Source organism: Cololabis saira, chromosome 9, assembly GCF_033807715.1.
Source record: "Cololabis saira isolate AMF1-May2022 chromosome 9, fColSai1.1, whole genome shotgun sequence".
NCBI lineage: Eukaryota > Metazoa > Chordata > Actinopteri > Beloniformes > Belonidae > Cololabis > Cololabis saira.
The window spans coordinates 36,813,141-36,825,689 of record NC_084595.1 but is presented as its reverse complement, the minus strand read 5'-3'; the positions used below and the strand labels follow the sequence as shown (position 1 = coordinate 36,825,689).

The window sequence follows — 12,549 nt, the reverse complement described above, 5'->3', positions numbered from 1 at the left end:
AGTTACAATGGTGTTATTAACACATTATCACTGCACTGGACTGCCTTGCACTATTTTTATTTTTAATCTTAAACCTCAGTCTATACTGATCTCCACCCTTTTTCAACTGTATATTACGTCTTGTTTGTGCCTGTTGAGAAGTCCATGATCATGGCAACCTTAACAGAGACAACAAGGAAGCGATCATCCTCAGGTGTTTTCATTTTTATTCTTATATGTTAAGTGAATGTTGTACTTGCGAGCAAAGATTAACCGGAGTCAAATTCCTTGTTTGTGTACACCAATAAAGCTTATTCTGATTCTGAAGTGAACATTGTTTCTGAGTTGAATCAAACAAGAGTTACTAAAACAGTTCTTCACAAAAGTAGAACATAAAAAAATTGCTTAATCATGCAAGTTGTATTTATTTTTCATTTGTCAAGGCAATATAAAGATAAAAGACAGCAGGGATGTGACCTGTTGCTAAAGTAAAGCCAAAAGAAATTAAAATTATAACAAAGATATACAATGTTTCACATATTTTGATGTCAAATAACTCAATAGATAAGAAAGAACACATCATCTGTAAATGTGAGATGAATGACATTATTCTTTAAATAAATATATTATAATCAAAGTTAACGTAACTGGCTCTCCAAATAAAACATCTGGCAAATACAATGCAAACTACTTACTGACAGCATTAGTTAAATTATACATGTTCATTAATGTGTGTGAATATTTTACAGAGACTGAATTGTATGATTGTGTGACTGCTCACACGTTTGTTTGTCTGTGTGTATATGTGTATTTTTGTGTTTGAGAGCAATCTCATCCAACAGTGCAGAAGTTATCCAGACTGTTCTCTCGGGTTTTGGGGATCTCATTTTGATCCAGTAGTCTATACTGGAAGGAAACGCGATTGATATAGTTCCCACTGGACACCAGCCTCACCACGGAGTTATCGCAGCCAATCTTCATCTGGGCTACAGGGCCAAAAAGAAGAGACAAAGAACATATATTTTACACTCGAGTGCTCCAAACATTGTTGTTCTACAACTAGCTCTGTATTTTTTCTCCAAGTGTATGAGCAGCACTATCGTACTACGTATATTTGAAACCTTTGTGTGTGCAAAAATTGATAAAATCAGATCATGTTAAATCAATACAAAATATGTAATATATTGCAATAAACATCTTTAGAACAGTTTAAGAGGATTCATAATTATGGAATTGGTTATAATGATAACTAGATTGTACAATATATATTGAAGACAACATTGCAGCGTGATAGCAGACAGCCTGCTTGCAGGTGTTGATGGAAACACCTGCCAAATGTTTCATGGTCATGTGCAAAAGTAATTACCTCGTCTTTTAATCCTGTGGTTTGTTTTTCTTGTGATAATAGTGGGTCATAGTATTGGGCAGCAACAACCTCAGATGAACATCAACATAGGTTTTTTTCATTGTCCCATTGTTTATTTAACAAAAAATGAAGCCAAAAAGAAAAAAAAACACATGGGTCAAACCAAGTACCCCCTTTCTGCTTCCATAGGATTTAATAGGGAAAATTCTCCTTCATAACATTTGTTTTGTGTCTCATTATAGGGAATGCCTCCACTTCATCACAAACTCAAATACAATTATACCATCAAAGAATGGCTGGCATTGGGTAGAGCATGTCGTCCAATGATCGAACGATTGGCGGTTCAAACCCCATACATATGTAGTTTACCATCACAGTATGAATAAGAAGTTAATGAATAATGGAACCATTGTGAGCGCTTTGAATGTCCTAGAGAAAAAAACATGTTATACATCTAATCCATTATTATTATTATATTAAATGTTATCATTAAATGTCTATGTCGGGAAGGCCCTGCCAAGTTGCCCACCATCTAACTTCTCACAGTTCCTCGATGGGCCACTAGAGGATGGCTGCAAAAGCGCGTCAATCTCCATCGACCCCCATGTTAAAATGTCCAACTTTGGAGCAGAAAAACTTTTTTACAGCCTGGTTAAAAAAAAACCTTACGGTCAAGGTTTTCCCCCTGTGGCAATAAAACGTCCTTCTGGGATACTTACCCTGTGTGCAGCAGCCTGGGTTTACCCAGGCTGCTGCCACCAACCCAGGTTTCCCTTATCTCCACAGACGACTCTATTTACTGCACTGCCTTCCCATGTAAACTTGTCTGCTGCTGGCTGACCAGCCAAGCCAGGCCTGTCAGGTAGGGACCCGGTACTAGTATAGGTGAGGCTGCAGCGCTGCAGGAAGGGATGGAAATAATGGAGTGCTTGTCTGCCACACCTGGTCCGAGCTGGGCAGACCCTCAGCCCATTGCTTCCGTGTTTCCACTGGTTGGAGCAGATGATCCACCTGTCCTCTGTTTTTCTTCCTGCATGATCAGACAGCCCCACTGGGGATACATGCAGTGGCCAAAGAGCCTGTTGTATGCTTTCCCTCCAGAACCTCTCATCCCGCCAAGGAAGGCATTGGTTTGCCACATTTCTCAAATGATATGCAGCCCTCCATGGCCGTTAACTCTATGGAGAGACCTACCATCTCAGGCTCAGGGGAAAATATTCCGAACGCATCCAAAGAGGCTTGCCTCCACCACAGTGGAGTTGTTTGACTGTAGAAATCCTGTGCCCTTTTTTTTTTTGCACTATTTTTTTTTCACCTCATACCCACTTGTAAGGTACAGCAGTGGAGTGTTGATGATGATGGTGATGACTAATCATGGTGCCTCGCAGTCAAAGAGTTGACCATTAACTCTTTTTCTGCCAAAATATTCTAAAGGCAAATGTGATGGGCAAAACTGGTCACAACACAGGAAAATTATCTGGAATATATCAGGAAATGTACATCAAGTTGGCTGAAAACTAAAATAACCATGGTTTTGGAATGGCCTAGTCAAATTCCTGACGTCAACCAAACTGAAATGAAAGCAAAGGAGAGCTGTGCATAAGTGAATGCCTCAAATAAATAAAGACAAAATGGAGCTGTGACTTCAAAGATGCAACCGTTGTTACATATGTATGTAGAAAAAACTAGATATAGTAACACGGACATTGTTTGACAAACTGTAAATAGATCAAGGTGACCCATCCTTCTGGTTTGGGCAGTGGTAGCCGTGCAAATGGCAGCCCACTGCTCCTAGCTTGACTAGAGATGGGTTAAATGCAGAGAATAAATTTCCTCATTGTGGGATTACTACGGGAAAATGTATTTATTTATTATTTATTTATTTTCACACAAATCAGTCATTATTGATGTAGTTGGCTATGTGCAAAGCTGATAATAATACAATATTTGTGTAGTGCACTTTCTTGTCAATACGTATGACAATAAAAACAATAGAGGTGGTAGCATAGAAAGAGACAATAACAAAATAAAGATATATTAACCCAATGATTCTGTAACCATTACTCTAAACTGGAATTTATTTATATCCTAAATTATTGCAATTTACATGAATGCATATGCAGACACAAAACATCAGTTCAAATTTCCATTGATTTTCTTGACAATAAAATTACAATAAAATAAAATATTTGTGAAAGGGAAGTTGAAATGCGGGACCTTGAATGGCAAGTGAGTGACTGGCAGAGCACCTTTGGTAAAGATAGATGTGGACCATATGACAGAATTATGATGTGCCTGACATTGATACCTTTTCAAACCTTTCATACCGACTGCGAGATGCACCAGGCTTGGCACTACACCCAGTTTCTGTCCTACCCATGTAAGGTCAAACTGGTGTTGAGAATAAAGACGCAGCTCCCAGTTGAAGTTTAGGATGTAGAAACACTTTCTACAAGGGCTGCACAATATTCGGAAAGCATGCCATATGCAGTGAGGTTCCATCTGATTTGCCAAATTTATCAAACAGGCTGTGCATATACAACATTTAGAAAATACAATTACTATTTGTTGTGGTAATTTTTAACTTAGTTATATTGATATTGCAGGTGTTGATATTGCAGTAATGATACATTTTCAATTTATGCTACAGCCCGACTATACCTGTATGATTGAACTTAAACATTCCCTTTCGATTAATATAATTATGCCTTACTGTAGCGACCCTGAGACATCTCTTAAGTTATTGTTCTGAAGGTGTAGACTGCTCTCATTACCTATGTGTTTTTCTTTTTTCTCTGGATTTGCACATAGTTTTCATTCTGTTAAGTGTCGTGATAATGATTTTTGTTGTAAATTTGTGCTGTACAAACAAGCTTACTTTAACTGAAAATGAATTAAAAAGTTAAAATGATGTAATCATTTTGATGTGATTCGTTACGTCCAACCTCCAGTTGGAACATTTCAGAGGAAAACCTCTAATTTGCATTGTAAATATTTGGAGATTTCAAAATGTGGGATGCTATCATGTTCAAGGACTAATTTGCAACATAATTCAAAGAAAGCATTCTCTACTGTGAACTCACCATGAAAAGAACACGCACAAGTGTTTCTAGTGTTGTATAATAATATAATGCACAAATTCAATTATAATATTTTAGTCAATATACATCCAAAGTGTCCTGGAGTTTTCAATTATTTTGTTCAGTGTAGATATTTTCCTCACCTTATGTCTGAACTAAAAACTCCTTTGAGCTAGTAAAGTGTTCTGTAGCAGAATTGAGATTTAAAACAGAGTAACTGGATCGGTGCAGACTCACCAAGACCACTGAGGGAGAAACAGAGGTCAGCTACTGGGAACATCTTAGAGGTGTCCACGCCATTCCCTCCAAGCAGTTCCACATAATCACCAGACCCTGAACAGCCCGACCACATCTGTCTCTGTAAAAACACATCAACAAAACATATTTGTGCTAAAGCGCACCCAGGGACAATGGATAATTTACCAAGTCAGAAATTTCAATATACGGTCCCGTGTGCATTTTTCTTTTTTTTTTGACAAATGGTGCAATATGTTGATGAGTCAAAGTTTTATGTATTTTTTTATGTGTCACATGATGAAACACATATGAAGCAAAACAAATTCTTTCAGTGAGGAGATATTAATAATGCTGAATACAATCTATAAGACAAGTATCTGGTTTAGTGTATAGTGTACAAAAAAATCCAACGATACAAACTGAGAAAGGAAAATAAAAACAAAGGGAGATAATTAAGATAGTCAAATAATGAATCAAATGTTTAATTAGGAATAAAACGCATATTTTAAACGTAAACAACTTTTCACAATACCTTGAAATTCCACCTAGATCACGCTCGGTCAGCGTGGAGTACTGATAAGAGCTGCGATTAGATACACTGCTTACAAATATGTTTCTTCTAAATTACTATTCAGATTACTGCTATACAACCTAAACCACACCTGAGGTTTCTATAAAAAATTCAAATACTTTTTGATTTGGCCTTCATACACCTCCAGATTCAGACCAGGAGTTTTAGATAGGACCTTTGAAAAGTGGAGAGATAAGGGAATAACAGCTATATCTGCACAAACAACACTTTAAATCATTTGGACAACTTAAAGAAGAGTTTGGATTGGGAGATGGCGATTTATACAGATATTTACAACTGAGACACTTTTATGACACAGAAATTAAGAAGGAAATCTCATTGGAAGGGAATGATGTGATTGAGGTGTTGACAGGTGCTTATAAGCAAATTCCTGAATTGTCTCCAAACTGTATAGAGGTTTACTGAAGCGACAGGGAAAAAATACAATGTACATAAAAGCGAAATGGGCAAAATAATGAAACATAGAGTTGTCAGAGGGGGATTGGCATCCATGAATAAGACCCAACACACCTCAACCAGCTCCAAAAGATGGAGGGAATTTGGTTGGAAAAATTTGATTTTTTTTTTTTATTACTGCAAAAATTTAAATAAACAACCGGGTGAGCAACAATATTGCTGGAGACAGTGTGGGCAATTGAGTGCCAACCACTCTCACATTTTATGGTCATGTAAGAAAATACAAGTATTTTGGGATCCTAAGAGCCATGGAGAAAGTTTGGGGATATGGGATTCCTAAAGATCCCAGAGTTCGTTAGGACTGATACCAGCGGATGTAATAAATAAAGCGGACATACATTTTTAAAATTCTATCTCTTGCGGCTAAGAAAGCCATTAGAAATTGGCTGAAGATGGATTCACCTGGACTGAGCCAATGGTTGGACATTGTAGAAGAATTACGATCAATGGAACAAATTACCTACAGCCTACGACTTAAAACAGAGATGTACTTAGCAAGATGGAGAAAATTGCATTATTATATAAGACAGTAGTCCCCCCCCCCCCTGTTTTCTTGTATTGTTATACACCTGTTTTTGTTGTAGTTTTTCTATCACTGGCTGAAAATTGGAAAAAAAATAAAAATAAAAAAAATAAAAAAAATTAAAATACTTTTTTACTATTCCCCATAGAATGAGTACCACAGTGCGTCTGTGGCTTGCCAGTGAAACTTTTCATTTTTTGGCACTTGGCTTTGGAACAGCGACAATTTTCCTCAAAGGTTTTGTAGAAATTGTTTGCATTAATATGGCCCATCATTGCAGTTAATCATACTGTCAACAGTTTAGCTGCCAAATGTCCGCCCAACTGCCAAAGTTCTCATCAGTCATGTTGTTTTGCTTAGTCTTATCAAGATGATTAATATCACTTCTGGCCTCATCTAACTCTATTATATTTTTTTTTATAGCTTTTTGGGTTGTTTTTTTTTCCACTGTGGCTTTAAATTGCTAAGCATACTATAAACAGTGACAGTATAAACCATATTTTCATAAATATTACTCAATTTACAGTTCACTCACTAGTTCTATTACATGTTGCTGCATTGTGAACATGATTTGTTTCACTACCGCATAGTTATTTGTAGTTACTTCTTTTAATTGGCTTATTTTCCCCTCCTTTTAGTTTTTTTGTTGTTGGTTTGTTCAGCATCTAAGAATGTATTTACATACAAAAAAGCAGATTTACAACTTCTTTGTTGCAGATAGCTGTCGCTTTACGAGAGAACCGAAAGAATGAAAATGTGAGCCTAGAGAGACTTTCATCACAATCACAGTCTATTTAGACTTTTATGCACTGATTGGGACCGATGTCGACTCAAATTACTCAAACCAGCAGAGGGGGTCAGCAGCCGATTTGCCAAAATGCTGATTTTGGATGACTTTTTACAACCTTGGAATGTTTTCAGTTGCAATATTGTTAAAAAATACGCAGCCAACATTTTTTAGCTGATTATGCTTTAATAGTCATTCATGATTAATGTAACATGGAGAAGGTCAGAAAAGGGACATAAAAGCAAACTAATTAAAGGAAAAGCTGGGCCTTTCATTAGATAACCAACCCCATGTTCATGAAACAACGTGTTCAGAGAAGCTGGTTATCTTTGCTTGGCATGTTTTGAAACAAAGGGAAACAGCAGGGTTATTATAAAGTATAGATTTGGATTAAACAAACAGGACATAACATAGAGGGACGGAGATCGTCTCTATAGCTCTGGTTATTATCATTATAATTATCATAGCACACCAAGTGTCTTCTGACTGTGGCAACATATTTGGGCCTACCTGTAGGGCAATGGGACTTTTTAGTCCCTGTGGTTATCAATCAAAAATAGGATGTTTTTTTTTATTTCCCTTTGTGGGAGTTCAATTTCTACACAGGGATAACAAATTGTTTTCATTTCCAGCAGGGAATCTCTAAGAATAGTTATTTCAAGAGATACTTTACCATTGCTGAATAGGAAATTTTGCCTTTGAGGATCATATTTGTTATGATTTTGAATATCTTCCTTTTAGACCCTCCAAGCAATGTTGGTATTTCCAAGAATTTTTTATTTTTTTTTAAAGTGAAAAGTGCTCTTTTTTGTAATGTTTCTTTGTCCAGTATTCCCACAAGATCAGCTGTGGCTGCGAGCTTGCTCACATTAAGAAATCTTTGGCCTACATGACAGAATGTTTTCATACTCCAGCAGATGTTGCCAGTAGTTTTAGTCCATCTTACAAGTTAGTAGCAGACGGCTGAAGGAGCACTCAAAAAATAAATGTTTGATCTGCTGCATCAGGCTCACTTTGTAAGACATATATTATATTATATTATATTATGTCACCCTGTATTCCTCCCATCACATTCACTGTTATTCTACTGTAATACACTGTACTCTAACCTAATCACTAAAGTAAAAAGAGCTAGATTGATGAGAAAAATGTCAGTGTAATTTGAATGTAAAATAACTGTAAAATGTTGACTGTTTCCATTGACAACAGCTGTTCACCATAACGCTAGAATGACCATGACCAAATATGACACTGTATACAGATATATAATTCTGCATTACCCATTAGATTATTTCACAATTTAATTAAATTCATCACAGTTCTTCAAAAATAGGTTTCCATCTCAGAAAAAGGGAACTGTTTGTTTGTCTATTTGTGTCTTACCAATGGCCTGATTTCATTGCTTTTGGCGTCCCCTAGGCTGAGATCTGTCAGTTGGATCTCCACGGGGTAGATGATGGAGAAGCTGCAGTTCCTGCGCTGATGTGGCATCACCATGGTGAAGCTGCCCTCTGGACTCTGAGACATGATGTTACAGGCTTTGCACAGAAACAGACACAGGGGAGAGGTTTCAAATTTCAAACAGTTTCGCCGTCACGTGAGAAACTCATTGGTGATACCTCATGTCACAAGTTTATCAAAAATAAAGGTTCACATTAGGGAAGGGTCATAATTATCCAAATCCAAATCACATTCCAGATTTGATAAGTGATAGAAGTATGGTGCACAGCATAGGCCTCAAGAGGGAGTTTGAACACATAATCCATATGCACATGTTGTTCAATTCAACATTTTTGTGGTGAGCGAGCTGGGCCAAAAGTTGCTAAAGAGAGAAAGTTATGGAGTATTTGACGTCAAGACAAATTAAAGTGGTCATGCATGCTTTTCCTGTATTTATGATCAGAAACAAAAGCACCATTTATAAAGAAATCAATGTCAGTCAAAATACCTTTCTTTCTTTCCTTCTGATAATGTCTCCCAGTATTTTTCCGGCAAGCTTATTGTTAATATGTGTATAAATATTTAGCCATGAAGGCTCTACACATATAGAAAAATGTTTGCACTTGGTTTTATGTTTATAACCTGTATTTTTTTTTTTTTATATTTGCCATTTAGAATTATATTACAATGTTTTGCCACCTGCCAAGTGACACATAGGAAGCTTTGATCAAAAATGCAAAAAAACCAGCAACAATGTTTTACTACAGATGGCTTCAGCAGACGGTCAACATAGGAAGGAAACCTCACACAGTGACCTGGGGATTTATGTTGTTTACCTATAGATAATCCATTCAAATCGCCTTTTCATCTGACAGTGCTTTCTTTTAGCTCGTCTTTGTCTTATAGCCGGACAGTGATTGTTATGTTGCTTGACACAGTGTTAACACCGTGTTTGTCAAGCAGCTGGAAAACAGGTGCATCCCTCTCATTCAATCTCTTCACGTCGCTCTTGGCCTTGATTAATGCTCCACCAAGCACAAATGTTCAGGGGCAGCACACGTGCGTTTACACAAGCAAGTCTCACCTTTAGTTTAAAATACATATAAAGAAACAAAACAAATCCGACTAAGATGTAAGGCCTCAGATCTTACTTACTATGACTGTTATTAATGTTTTTAGTTATTTAAATTCTCATCTAAAGGTTAATGACATGCAGCAGGACTCACGCATAGGGTTGTGCAGCTTTTTGACGGCGAGGGTAAAGCCGCTATCAGGGCTGTGAATGCGAAAGAAGACCATGGCAACGTTCTGAGAGGATCGAATGGAGACTGCTGGCGCCATAGAGCTGCAGTAATCCGTGTAGCGCTCGTGTGGAAGGAGAGGATGATCATGAGTGCTGGGGAACTTCTCCCCTTTCAGGACCCAGCCGTCAAAAATCTGGAGGTGGAAAATAAAAAAATGGCAAATGTGGCAGGTTTTTATTACTGGATTAATCTACTCAACGACAAAATGAATGAATTTTTGAGCCTGGAACTGGTTTTTCTAGATGAAACAAAGTTAAAATAAATACAACATCCCTTCCCCTTCTTTATTTTAGGCCTTTGTCAGTAATACATTTTTTAAATACCTCCATAATCCACCATCTAGTCCAGTATATGAACATACTAAAAACCTCAAACACCCGGCCATATAAGAAAACAAAGAGGTGTGATATTGCAGGTGCTGTGATGCTTAAAATCATGTGTTCAGAACACCTGCAGCTGCTTTTTGTTTCCACATCCCCCCTCATCCCAGCATGTAAACCCTGTTGGGAATTCCTCTGTCTTTCCCTCTACCATTCATTTTCCCTACTTTGGCCTATTTAAAAATGAAAACTGCAATGTTACTGGCAGGCTTGGATTCAGAACTAAAGCTTTAGCTTCCCACACTTGCCCTGAGCAATGTGACCAAAACAGAAAGGATCTGGTGTGGTGGTGTTTGGCCCTTAAACACTGCCTTAACCCTGTTTGGCATGACTTTAGTCAATTATAAGAAGATAAAACAGAAAAGAGGTCTTAAAGGTCTTATGTGTGTGTTATTTTTGAGAGTGGGACAACCTTTATGAAGTCTCCAGCACTGCAGTCGACGCTGACGTCAGAGAGCTCCACACTGATGACCTCATTGGGCTCAGCTATGATGAAAGCAGCACAGGCCAGTTGTGGACGCGATGCAGTGAAGGTGAAATGACCTTCGGTGGCCAGCATGTCCAGGCATCCTGCAAACATCATATACACGTATGCACTTCACAAGACATGAACCACTATTCACCCAATCCAAATTTAAACCTAAACTTTATTTTCACATTAAACCAAGCCGTCATATTCAGACTGAGTCTTCCAATAATCATAACATGGCAACATAATTGGATCTATACTAAAACAATGTTGGAAATTCAAGCACACACACAAACAGTGGTTGATATTAACATAAAATGGATTAAGATAGAAAAAAAGAAAGAGAATACAGGAAAAAAAATGTTTTATCATCAGGTCAGGAACAATAGAGAACTCCTCTTTGCATTAATTGGACAATTAAGATGTTAATTATGCAACAGCGTTTCAAAACTCAATGTTTATGGTGTACTAAAGGCTACTTTAAGGTGTGAAAGATGATTCCACATTAATCTTAATCACACATTTAATAAAACCACAGTTCAGAACAGCTCTTACGTAGAGGTCGGCGGAAAATGAAATCCTCTGATTCTCTTTTCTGGGACAAAGTGAGAAAAGAATAGAATCCGTCTGAGGCGTCGTTATCCTGAATAAAACACGGCAGAAAACAAAACTTTAGGCGTCACTTTAAGCCGGGCAGCACGAATCAATAATTTTGCGCCGCTTCTCTTTAACTTGAACAGTAATAAAGCTTGAATTATGGTTCTGCGTTAAAATCGACGGCGTGGCCTACGGCGTAGGGTTACGCGGCGACGCGCATCGTACGGTGCGCGTCGCCGCGTACCCTACGCCGTAGGCTCTGCGTCGGTGTAACGCGGAAGCATAAATCAGCCTTAAGGATACACTTGACCGTACAGTACCTGGACGCAGCGCGCGAGCCCCGTGCACGAGGAGAGGAAGAGCAGGAAGAGCTGAGCGCGCGGAGCCGCAGACATGCTGACGTGCGTCACCCGGGGAGCGCTTTCCGAGGCAGAGAGGGAATAACGCCGCTGCTGCGAGGAGCCGGCTTTTATAGCGGCTCTAACAGACACGCAGGCCAACATGAGAGTCACAGAGAAAAAAAAAAAAAAAAAAAAAAAAACCCACACACGTGTACTGGCTTGCAATTATTTTCGAGTAATGAAGAAATATCAGCAAAAACGTGCTCGGCGGGGCAGAAAGTAGGAATGGCGCGTGATTTCGTTATAAGAAACTGGGCTTATTAAAAGTCGCAATGTAAACAAATGGCTACACTAAACTATAGTGCACATTAAGGACAGTGTTCTTTATAATATTATAACGCAATAGAGCCATGTGTGAAAGAATAAGTATATTCTGTTCTATGAGACAAAACTCAGACATAAAAAGATTAGGTCCTATTAGGTCTTAAGTAAGGTAAACACCTAAAGGAATGTTGTCCCTGTCCTCCTAACAATGTTGCCTCAGTTCATTGAGGTGTACATATATTTATGTACTACTCTCTTAAGATTAAGCAGTTTGTAAGGGTAATCAATTCATTTCTTTTTTGGACAATTTCAGATGTATCATTGGAAGATGACCTATTTCTGCCAAACTTTTGTCGTTGCACATATGGCCTCACATCGGATTTAAGACTTGCGTTTACAGAGGAATATAAAGTCATCTTAATTAATCTATGTATTGTGGATATAAAACAAGTCTAGATTTCATTGGTTATCCACTCACGGGGAGATTGGCACGCCACTTCCTTATTGTTGAGAAATGGACACCCTTCCCAGACTGATGTACATCAGTGATTGTTTCTCCAAGATTATTGCTGATGTCTTTTCTTGTTGGTATTGTGTTAGCGTGTATCTGACTCCTCAAGACCAGAAAAGTATCAAAACATGGACTTTTGTAAAGGTGCTCACACTTGCGAGAT

The 12,549-nt window shown here is 38.0% G+C and overlaps 1 protein-coding gene across 1 annotated transcript; it reads right to left on the bottom strand.

Annotated features, from left to right (window-relative positions):
• Nucleotides 1-380: 380 nt before the first annotated feature.
• On the bottom strand, nt 381-11,647 carry LOC133451114 (corticotropin-releasing factor-binding protein-like). The gene is made up of 7 exons (XM_061730058.1): nt 11,531-11,647; nt 11,169-11,256; nt 10,557-10,714; nt 9,687-9,897; nt 8,404-8,558; nt 4,663-4,783; nt 381-965 (listed from the first exon to the last, which is right to left on the bottom strand). The coding sequence occupies exons 1-7, from the start codon at nt 11,603-11,605 to the stop codon at nt 811-813; spliced, it is 963 nt and encodes a 320-aa protein (XP_061586042.1). The 5' UTR covers nt 11,606-11,647; the 3' UTR covers nt 381-810.
• Between the last annotated feature and the right edge of the window lie 902 nt (nt 11,648-12,549).